This window comes from Rhinatrema bivittatum, chromosome 9 (genome assembly GCF_901001135.1).
Source record: "Rhinatrema bivittatum chromosome 9, aRhiBiv1.1, whole genome shotgun sequence".
Lineage (NCBI taxonomy): Eukaryota > Metazoa > Chordata > Amphibia > Gymnophiona > Rhinatrematidae > Rhinatrema > Rhinatrema bivittatum.
In genome coordinates, this window is record NC_042623.1 from 266,747,223 (window position 1) to 266,759,462 (window position 12,240).

At 43.1% G+C, this 12,240-nt stretch overlaps 1 protein-coding gene across 1 annotated transcript in view; it reads left to right on the forward strand.

Moving 5' to 3' along the window:
• Positions 1 to 12,240, forward strand: part of TF (transferrin) — a 79,832-nt gene that overhangs the window by 48,593 nt on the left and 18,999 nt on the right. Inside the window, exons 13-15 of the mRNA XM_029615185.1 lie at positions 8,360 to 8,501; positions 9,553 to 9,617; positions 10,367 to 10,551. Coding sequence (XP_029471045.1) covers positions 8,360 to 8,501; positions 9,553 to 9,617; positions 10,367 to 10,551 — 392 coding nt within the window. The remainder of the gene's footprint in view (positions 1 to 8,359; positions 8,502 to 9,552; positions 9,618 to 10,366; positions 10,552 to 12,240) is intronic.

The window sequence follows — 12,240 nt, forward strand, 5'->3', positions numbered from 1 at the left end:
AACACTCGAAAAATAAAACTAAAAAGGATTTTTAAAATTCACGCTCTCTATACCGCAGAACTTTTGATTCCTAATCATCGTGAGATTGTCGTGGGTTAGTGGGAGAGGGGTGCCCAAACTTTCTCCTCTTTCTTAAATACAGTATATACACACACAAGCTCACACACGTTTCTTTCTCTCACACACACCCAGGTGTCTCCAGCTCTTCCTTGATTGGGATCTGCCTGCAGCCCGGGGCCCTCCTCTTCATTTCATTGGCTGGCAGGTTGGGATCCACTTGCATCCCCATTCTCTCTCTGTCACACATACGCATGCACACACAAACACATACACATCCCAGGCAAGCAGCCATTCACACACACAACCCCAAGCAGGCTCCTATTCACACATCCTCACCCATTCAAATTCTAGGCAGGATACCAGTCACACACACTCACCCATCTCGGGCAGTCTCCCATTCTCACACATACCCCGCCCATCCCAGGAAGGCATGCATACATATGCATGCATACACACACACACACCTACACACACCCATCCCAGGCAGGCTTTCATACACATACACACATGCATCCATTTGAAATAACATGTTTTATTAAAGACCAATACAATCAAATACATGTTACATTTGTAATTATATACAAAGCCACAAAATAATGTAATAATGATATAACTAATCAAAAGAATCTAGCATCGCCTTTAGTACATTTCCCTCCTTCCCCTCTTATATATTCCCCCAGCCACCTACTGGCAAATAAAATGCAATATGTCACCAGGTCTAGGCCAAAGTGCTCCATCAGTATATCCCTAAAACTGTTAGAGAGTAGTAAAGCAGAACAAACGAGATTAAAGTAAAACAAATAAGATCATATGAAATTAAATTATTCCATTCAGATGCCATACTATCAATATTAAGGGACATCAGCAAAGAACCTGCAGGTGCTATAAAAACGCATCGTAACAAGAACGTATCATGACATGGTCCCCATCATTACACTGAGAAGTAGGTTAAAGCCATCTAACATACGGAGACCAAATTTTGTTAAATTTGGCTAGGGTATGTTGCTGATGAGCAGTAATCCTGTGCATACGATACAAGAAGTTCACTTGAGAAAGTAAATCCTGAAGCGAAGGCTCAAGAGGGCAATAGCGTTTTATGCCCCCATCACAATATGTTGCACCAGATTGACAAGAATCCCCAGCCAATATCAGGACATTCAATAAGGTATTAACGGGAAGGAAATGCAATTCAATATTCATAAGATCCTGTAGCCAATCAGAGACCTCCTGCCAATAATTTTGGATGAAAGGACAATCCCACCATAAGTGGAAAAAGGAACCAGAGTCTTGTAAAGACAAACGATGCAGCTTGACAGGCGTAGAATATTATCTTAGAAGCAGCTTATACCCATTTTCTGTTAAATTAGCAGAAATAAAACCCTTGCCAATATTCAGAAAGATAGTTTTCCATTCCTCTTCCAACATTGTTGTCCCCAAATCATGTTCCCATGCCCTAACCTACCCCGAATTAGATGGGAGGTCTTTATTTAAAAGAATACAACATTTGGATAACACTTTCTCAACTTTATCTATCTGCATTCCTGCAAAATGTTTCGAACATGGAGACTCCCTGAGTCATATGTGCCCTAATGTTTGAGCTTGTCAAAAAATGTCTAATCTGTAAATATGCTGCAGAGAGATCAAAGGTCACTTGCATTTCAAGAAAGTTCAAAAGACCACGAGTCTCCCAAATATGCTCAACACGATATATCCCCTTCTGTTTCCATAAACTAAAGGACTGTGTGGCAAGACCCAGAGGAAAACCAACATTGTGAAATAAAAATGCACTGAAATAATAATCCTCGTGTCCTGTCAAGGGAACTTTCCAAGTATGTCAGATCTTCAAAGTCTGAGGCACAGATGGAAAAACCAAGTGCAAAAGTCTCCAGGTTTTGTAGGTTGCCAAATCATCGCCTATAAAGGCATCCACCAATAAGCTTAGGAAACTGATTGTTATGCTCGTCTACCATAACCATAAGGTGAGATGCCACGTGGTACCAAACTAGATTAGGTACTCCCAAGCCCTTTGCTAGAAATAGATAACACCTGGCAACCCTAGGGATCTCCCCTGCCATATACATTTTAAAATTTGCCTCTGCCAGCATTTTAAGAAAGAAATAGGAACTACAACCAGGAGCGTATGAAACAGATAGTTTATCCATCTTAATAACCGCTATTCTGCCTAACCAGGAAATACGGTATCTATTCCTCTCCTCTAGGTTTTTATAGATATGAGCCAACAATGGTGGGTAGTTTAGCTGAAAATGATCCTGCGTTTGTCCAATATATACACCCAGGTATTTTATTTAAAAGAAAATTGTGATTTTAGTCATTTTACCTGGGATGCTGATGCTGTCAAATTTAAAATTTCAGATTTCTCCCAGTTAATAGTGAACCCTGACACACCGCTAAAAATAGCCATTTCCTCTACAGTAGCTCTAACTGACTCCACTGGCTTGGATAACATAAACAGGTCATCATCCACAAATAGAGAAATTTTGGATAAAAAATCCCCGACAGTGACTCCATGAATGTTAGGGTTTGCTTGAACACTTATCGTAAAAGGCTTTAGAAATATAGCGAAAAGCAAGAAAGGTAAGGGGCAACTCTGCCTCGTTCCTCACCCCACTGTAAACATTTCTGAATAACCCCCATTGACTTTGTTGCATGCTCTAGGGTGATCATATAACTTATATAGCCACTTAATGAAAAAAGAGACAAACCACTTTTTTTCTAAAGTTTTAAACAGGAATAGCCAGTGAACCAAATCAAAAGCTTTTTCAGCATCTATGGCAAGCAATAAAAATGGATCCTGCTGTTTACATTCCCACCAAATTATGTCCATTATCTTTCGTACATTGTCAGAAGCCATATGGCCCTGAACAAAACCAGATTGATCAGGATGAATAATGGTGGGTATAATAGCATTAAGTCTATTCACCAGAACCTTAGGAAAAAGTTTTAGATCTAAATTTAATAGCGATATTGGGCGATAAGACCCACATAAAGTCGGGTCTCTGCCTGGCTTGACTAAGATCGTAATACCAGAAACATTAGAATTGGGGGAGAGAACCCAATCTTCTCTTAAACTATTAAACATCATAGTCAATGGAGGCACAACCTGCTCAGCAAATGTGAGATAAAAACATGCTGAATATCCATCCAAACCAGGTGATTTGCCAGGCTTAAGGTTTTTGATAGCTTGCATACCTTCCAGCTGAGATCTCCATTTCTAGACTGTAACATTGCTGTTCAGTTAGTACAGATAATGTAAAATGAGTTGTCTACCCCATTTCCAACTATGGTCTTGTCAACCAGCAATAGTCTTTCTCCAGGATCTTCTTTAGTGAACACAGAACTGAAGTATTTAATATTTCTGCCATTTCTTCGTCTGTCTCTATACCTTGATCCTTGTCACCTTTCAATTTCACTATACCACTTTGGGCCTTCCTTCTTTCTCTGATATATCTTTAAAATGTTTTGTCACTTCTCTTTACCTCTTTTTGGCAATCCTTTCTTCCACTTGACCTTTTACTTTTCTGATTTCTTTTTTCATCTCCCTCAGTTTCACCAGGTATTCTTCCCTGTGTTCCTCTTTTTGGAATCCCTTTATACTTCCTAAATGCTGTTCTTTTTGCCTTTATTTTTTCAGCCACCTCCTTTGAGAACCAAATTGGTTTCTTTTTCTTTGTACATTGTGTTTACTTTTATAACAGATTTGTTGCCTTTATAATAACTCCTTTTAATTTGGCCCACTGTTTCACCTTGCCCATCTTCTCCCAGTCTTCTAGTTCTTCCTCCAGGTACATCCCCCATTTTGTCAAAGTCCATATTTTTGAAATTCAAAACTTGGGTCATCGTGTGACTTCTCTGTATGTTGTTTGCAATATCAAACCATACCTTATGATAATCACTGGTGCTCAGGTGGGCCCCTGTCCAGACATTAGAGACATTATCCCCATTAGTGAGCACCAGGTCGAGTGTCACACCCTCCCTCATGGGTTCCATTACCATTTGTTTGAGCAGAGCCCCTTGAAAGGCATCCATGATCTCTCTATTTCTTGCAGATTTTGCAGAAGGGATACTCCAATCCACATCCAGCAGATTAAAATCTCCAGCGATCAACATGTCTCCCTTCTTTCCCACCTTTTGGATGTCTTTTACCAGATCTCAATCCAAGCCTTCAGTTTGGGTTAGAGGCCTGTAGACCATGCCATTGTAAATGGAAGAACCATGGTCTTGTTTTAGGATAGCTCTTAATGCTTCCTCCTTACCCCACATCCCTTGCATTTCAGCTGCAATGATATTGATTTTGACAAAGTACTGCTCCTGCCCCTTTTCTGTCCTCTCTGTCCTTCCTTAACAAGTTATAACCTGCAATGGCCATATCCCAGTCATGAGACCATGTCTTCCTAATGGCAACAATATCCAAGTCCCTCTCCATCATTAGGGCCTGCAGATCTGGGATTTTGTTCCCCAGGTTGTGGATCAGGACAGGAAACTGGGACCAGACTAGGACAGTAGCAATACTGTAACTGGGTTCAGGTTCTGGAACCAGGCAGGAACTGTGGCAGGACTCGGGTACTGGAACCAGGCAGGAACTGTGGCAGGACTCGGGTACTGGAACCAGGCAGGAACTGTGGCAGGACTCGGGTACTGGAACCAGGCAGGAACTGTAGCAGGACTCGGGTACTGGAACCAGGCAGGAACTGTAGCAGGACTCGGGTACTGGAACCAGGCAGGAACTGTGGCAGGACTCGGGTACTGGAACCAGGCAGGAACTGTAGCAGGACTCGGGTACTGGAACCAGGCAGGAACTGTAGCAGGACTCGGGTACTGGAACCAGGCAGGAACTGTGGCAGGACTCGGGTACTGGAACCAGGCAGGAACTGTGGCAGGACTCGGGTACTGGAACCAGGCAGGAACTGTGGCAGGACTCGGGTACTGGAACCAGGCAGGAACTGTGGCAGGACTCGGGTACTGGAACCAGGCAGGAACTGTGGCAGGCAGGCAGGAACCAAGCAGGTACTGTAGCAGGAACGGAGCGACAAAGCCGAGCAAGTCACTCCGGGGCACAGTGCAACAGGAAACCGGGAGGCTAACCCATTGCAAGGCGAAGACTGGATGGCCACGGCCGGCTTATCAAGGCCGCGGCGTCTGACGTTAGGAACTGGGCGGAGTCACCCCTGGCGGGAAACGAGCTAGAAAGGCGCCCAAGTGGTGCGCGCACGCTTAGGAGCAGGGCATCCACAGGCACCTTCCCGGCGGCGCAGCCCCAGCGAGGACGCCGCCAAACAGGCCGCAAGCCAGGGCTCCGGAGGCGGGAGCAGGTCCAGGAACAAGGAGGTAAGGGCCTGGCCGCGGTGCTCGCGGCCAGGACCGCAACAGTGAAAATCATCACTTGGCTTTGTGTCTTTCTGGAAAAAATTTGTGAAAGAATATAGAAACATGATGGCAGAAAAAGAGCGCATGGCCTCTCTAATCTGCCCAGCCACCCAATTAATTTCAATTTACAATTCGTTGCTAGCAGTAATTTATGGGTTTCACAGTTGTTTGCTTTTGATTGTATCATAAGGCTTGGGGGTAACTGCATGGAGCGGCAGATACTACCCTAGGAAGCTTGCTGGGCAGACAGGATGGATCGTCTGGTCCTTTTCTGTCCTCATTACTGTGTTAATTCCCATCACTCCCTCAGAGATCTCCTGTCTTTATCCCATGCTCTCTTGAATTCAGGTGCTGTCTTTCTTTCTACCCCCTCCACTGGGAGGCTGCTCCATTCATTCACTACTCTCTCTGTAAAAGAAATATTTCCTAAGATTACTCCTGCGTTTAGCCCCTTCCACCCTCATCCCATGACCCCTTGTTCTAGAGCTGAAAGAGGCTCGCCTCCTGTGCATGGAGACCTTTCAGGCATTTAAATGTCTCTGTCATATCTCCCCTGACTTGCCTTTCCACTAGGGGGGTCATGGTCAGATCTGTAAGTCTCTCCCCATGTGCTTTAGATAGGAACAATGTAATGGGACTGTTTTGCTGACAGGTGAAAAAAAAACTTACATTTGCCTTTCTTGCTACTTTTGTAAACCCCTTTTTCCTTTTGTTAAACTTTAAACAATGAAAATCAGCAGAACTGGCAGAGTCTGTGATTTTCCACTTTCTCCTTTTGTGCCTATGCCAATTAGGGTGACCCTAACCGGACACGCCAGTAAATTTGAGGCTTTAGGACGGGGGCAGGCGCAGACTCCTGTCAGTTGTTGATCTCATCTCATCTCTTGGCTTTCAAGCACCCCTTCCATATACTTTTGTTTTATAAAATATTTCATCCATCCTCATAAACATGAATCAAGGCCTCTCTCACGCACAGTTTTGCTTTCTACCACAACTAAAGCCTCCTAATCCAGACACATGGCCACCTCCTCTCTCACACAGACACACGCACACACCCAAATGCACAGCTTCCTCTCCCTCTCCCTTCCAAATCTCCCCTCCATGGGCAGCCCAAGGTTAGATTATAGCTTTCTGGGAAGACAGGGTTGAGGGATAAGGGGGGGAGAAGAAGCAAAAACGAATGTGTGCAGTGCTCCTCTCCCAAAAAACAGGACATAAAGCTAAAAAGAATAAGCACTGCCAATGTCAGGAGATGGACATTAAAGCTTGAATTAAAAAAAAAAACCAAACATATTAAATCATTCTAAACTTTCCACTCTTGTAATCAGATCATTTGAAAACAAGTCACTTTTGAGCGATTTGCATTCGTTGGTCAATTTTGTTTCCTTCACTTCGGCGATGCGCGCGTCTCTTGCAGAACTGATAGCAGGCGCGTATGTGAGCGGCTGCCTACACGCGCACCTATTCTCCATCCAGGGAGACCCATCCCTATCACCTTTACCTTTTTAATTCATATCAGACTGTTCATTCTCCTCTGTTTTTATCTTCTGGCGTATCTTGACTTCTTTCCCTGATTTTCTTTCCTGATTTTACTAGTCCCTTCTATGACTTTCCTCTTTTCTCTTGCTCTCCTCCCTACAGCCAACATTGTATTCCCTCAATTTCACCTCCTCCCATCTCTCTTCTCTTCCATCCATTGCTTCACTCTTCTCACTCTATTGTATCTCATCTATTTTTTTAACCTTTCACCCCCCTGTATTTCCTATCTTGTTCTTCCTTCCGTCTCCTCATCCCAGCTCTCCTTCTCTAGTCCCTCTCAACCAGCCATCTTTCCCTATTCCTCCACCCTTCCCAGTCCTTCATCTCCGTCTCTTGTGCCTCCTGTCTCTCAATGTGACCTCTCTCTCTCTCTCCTGTGTCCTCCTCTCTTATGCTGCCCTCCTATCTCTAACACCCTCCCTCTCTATGCCCTTCTCTTTCTCCCCTCTCTTGTCTCTCCCCTTCTCACCCCGTGTACCTCTGTTTCTCCCCCTTCCTCTCCTCTGAGCCTAGATCTCTTGGCTGTCTCACTGCAGCCCCTCTCGAATCTTGAACCCGGCATGCAGTGAAGGAGGGGGTGGCCGTGAGGCCAAGATGGCTGTTGCTGCAAAGATCTGTGGAGCCACTGGAAACTGAAGGCCACGCCGCACCCTGCCTCCTCGCCCCCATGCTGTCCAGTCACAACTGGGGAAAGGAGGCAGGGGGCAGTGACACAGTACAGCTCTCTGCTGAGAGGCGCCGGCCCTGTGTTTCTCTCCCCCTGTAACTAGGAAGCTATAGGAGAGAGGAGGAGCCACATGCAAAAACTGGACTTTCAGCGCCTGATCAGTACTTCTAACTGGACATGGCACAGTATTGTCTGAAAACCTTGCAGTCCGGTCCAAAACGGGGCAGTTAACAATCCTAATGCAAATTTTTGGGGAATATTTACAAAATGAAGAGGCAACATTTTACCTGTCTCTAGTAATCAGGTTGGTGCTTCTGTGTCTCAGCCTGGAAGATCCCACGTGACAGCATGAGTCTTCTTTTCTTTTTCAAATAATAAGCCACAGCTTGGTAAATACACAGACAGCGTTATATTGCATTTTAACTCCAGCATAGAGTCCGTAATGCAGTCACCCCCATGCTAGCAATAAGTATCTACCATGGCTGAGTAATAAATCAAATCTTATGGTTCCTCCCCAAACTCTAAACCTTTTTCTTCCCACCCCCTCACCACACTCTACATTCAGACACCAGAGCCCTCATACTCAACTAGGCCCTTTAAAGTATTATCCAGATTTTACAGGTGAGCAAAATTAACTGTGGTTGATTTTCCTGAATTTGGATAGATCCTCCTTCCTGATACTTCTCTGCCTTTGCATCTTCCTAACAGGAGAGTTCTTCAGTGAAAGCTGTGCTCCTGGAGCTGAACGTAATTCGTCCCTTTGTGCACTCTGTATTGGGAACAAGATGCAGCAAGCAGATTGTCAGGCTAACACTAATGAACCATATTTTGGATATTCGGGGACCCTCAGGTAACTTGGATGCATGGACACATCTCTATCAGGAGCACACTTTCAGGTCCCATAATATTTTCCACTTGTAGCATTCTGCTCTGTTATGTACAAAGAGCCTTATTGAGTAAAGGACTTTTCCCATTCTGTGGTTGTGGAAAAAAAAAAATCTTTATTGAATAAGGCCCAAAATGTTACTGCTCTTAACTAAATAAAAGCAAGCATGTGCACAATTGTGAAATGGCATTACATTTCAATCAACAGTGTAACAAACTCTGCCGAGGCCGAATCCAGGTGCTGCTCAGTCAGATGACAAGGGCTTTCTGAAGAAAATATACATTTAACTCCAAAACTAAAGTGGCTTTTCACTTAAACTTTTGTACCATGCGTCTGTACTTGATTTTTATTCATGGTAAAATTCATATTTGATGTTATGCCGTGGACCTGAAGGTATTGCCCCTACAGTGCAAAGACTAAAATAGACCCGGCACTTCTATCCCTTTTGGCCATGGTCTATAAGGACGGCTGTCTTTGGCTCATAGCCTGGCAATCCCTATTTGCAAATGAGGTTCACTGCACTAAAGAAGTTTTGCATCAATCTGGGAGGTGTTGTTTTTGGTTTTTTGTCCCAGCCCACATTTCTTGGTTTGCAAACCTGTGGCTTCTCAAGCACAAACGAAAGCCTTGCCTTGTGTATCTCTCTGCCTGTCACCTTGAAAGAGAATCGGCCTCGTCCCGGGTGCCACCCCCTTTCCAGCACCTGTCTAGAGCTCTTTAGCCATCATATACTGTGTAAGCAGTTCCAAAAGTCTGCATTAAATCCATATCTTTTAGCCTTAAAGGGATAATCCCTATCCATCGGCTCTGTTTGATTTTTCTTGTAACTGAATGCGTTTATGGCTGACTAGCAGGGTCCTCCCCTTCTGCTTTCATCCTCTGTCCGCACACTGCTTCCATTTTCTCGAATGCTGCAGGCCCTTGAGAAAAATTAACCCTGTGAATTATTTGGCTGGGGATTCCTATGCGAACACTCCTGGCTGCTCACCTCATTTCTTTGATGCCCCCTCCCCAGGTGTTTGAATGAGAAGGCGGACGTAGCCTTTGCAAAGCATACTACCATCTTCGAAAACACAGACGGTATGTGATGATGCTCTTCCTTCTCTGCAAGCAGAACAATAGCCCCAAGCAGGGACTTCAGGCACAAAAAAACCGTTCCTAGTTTCTGGAGGGAGACGAATGACTGTTCTGGCTTTTTTTTAATTTGCATCCCAGTGTACTGTGAGATTTGTAGTTCTGCTTCTATTTGAAAACAGCACTACCAGCGCCAAAATGCATGTCGGGAGGGGATGGATGGGAAGCCAAAGGCCTAGTCTCCTTGCAGGAGCACCTAGATTAGGGTATTAATGGGGTGGTCTTCATTTTCAGAATTAGGCAAACCGTTGCCATATAATAAGTTTCCTAAAATCTGCTTTAAATGATTACTTGGGCGTCCTTTTCAACAGCCTACCTCGTTATTTACCATGCAGCCACCCCACACTTGCTCTTTAGGGATGCTCGTTAATGTTGTTTCATTAGCAAACTGGCACTTAAAGGGCAGATTCACAAACCTCAAAGCCTAAACACGGCCAGAGAACAGTAAGTGTCCCTGTCACCGTGACAGGAGCAACTGTCTTGTTTTAGTAAAATTTAAAAGTGCAAGTGAATACAAATAGTTTTTGTATGCTTTCTGCTTTAATACTCTACCATAGTGTAGACTGTAGAGTACTGAATGTAGATGTGGGTTAAACTCTTATTAAAGTCGCTGGGCACCATGGCTTAAATACTTTGGAAAGCAAATGAAATGAATATTTCTGATGATTATGTAAGGCCTAGAACTGTCTTTCCAGGAAACAATCCTGCCTCCTGGGCTCAAGGTCTGAAATCCACTGACTTTATGTTGCTGTGCCGTGATGGGAGTCGTGCTGCTGCCACTGAGTATGCACATTGCCACCTGGCTCAGGTCCCCTCTCACATTGTGATCTGCCCTCCTGAGAAGAGAGACCTCGTTGCTCGGATTGTGAAGAATCAGCAGGTTTGTAAGAGGCAAAGAAGCCAATCCAGTTCTCTATTACTTCTGTGGAATCAGAGCACAGAATAGCTGCTGATTTACTTATCTGCTTGTGCAATCATTTTGGAGCAGATATTAAAAAAAAAAAACCCAAAAAAAACCTGAGCACCTAAATTTAGGCCTCTAAATTAGGTCCCTAAGTTTTCAGCTGAAAATTGACATAAATTTAGGATCCTAAAAGTTAGGCTTCTAAATTCAGGCCTGATATTTATTTGCCTAGATTTAGGCTTCTAAATTAGGTGCCTAGTTCTGAAAATTGGTGCTAAGCTCCTAACTTTGTTTCCCTGCCTTAACTCTGATCTTGTAGCCGCCCACTTTTTAGGTATTCAGCCCTAGTACATTTTCAAAAGGGCTAATTTAGGAGCCTTAACTCTTTGAACATTGTCCCCTGTATGTTTAACCCTACCTACACACACTGGAGTTTCCAGCACTTTTTGTCACATGCATTGTTACATATGTAGAAATAAAGACAACAGAAAGCTGTTAGTGAATGGGTGCCATTCACTACTGGATAAGCAACGCAGAGTGTTAGAGTAACAGACAAGAAGTAAAAACCAATGAAATATAGCAATTAGCCACAAGGTAGCATCAATCATCTAACATCTCCCTTCTTTTTGTTAACATCTGTAACATTAAGCAAATTAATCAAAACAGGATACTCCAAGCTGAGAATATTACATAGGCTGAAATCTTTACTAACAATATAGGATTTCCGCACTGTATTACAAACACTGATATTTTCAAATTTATTTTACTGCGACTCCCTATTACTAGGCCTACCCCGCCTCAGGCCTACTAAAACCACTACAGTTACTTCAAAACGCCTCTGCTAGACTCTTACTAGGGACAAGGAAATTTGACCACATCTCCCCTTCGCTGATATCACTGCACTGGCTTCCTGTACAATCCAGAATTCACTATAAAGTATTAACTCTAATTTTCAGTATCATTAATAATATTAATCCATGCTTATTAGGAGTGACACTTCAACATTACACACCACAGAGAGCCCTAAGATCACAAAACAAAGGACTTCTAATGGCGACTTATACTCAGAACACACACCTAATGCAAAAAAGAGACCGAATGTTCTCTTGGGTGAGCCCCAAGTTGTGAAACTCTCTTCCAGAGTCATTACGTCAGATAACAGAAAAAAAGAGTTTCAAGCATGAACTCTTTAGAAATGCATATGACAACATAAAATACCAATATGCTGATAACTTCAATGTCAGTACCAGAAATAATGTTAGTGGAGCGAGTTATATACAATGATGTAAAGCGTATTGTTAGTAGATATATTTGAAGGTGTGTTGACCTAGGAAATGTATCAACATGACCATGAACTTCCTAGAAAATTTGTGAAAATGAACTAGATTATAAGCTGTTGTGTTGACCTAAAATATGAATCAGAATATGTATATACTATGATGTTATTATTTATTTATTTATTTATTTATTTAAGTTTTTTTATATACCAACATTCAAGACGATAGTCCCATCATGCTGGTTCACAAGAAACAGGGGTGCAATTAAAATAAACTTTACAATTTGAACAATAGTGCAGAAAAGCAGTTACATGTAACAGGGAATCAATAACTTGGAGTAAGAAGGAAAATGAAGATCAGATAATTATAAATATATATAATAACATTA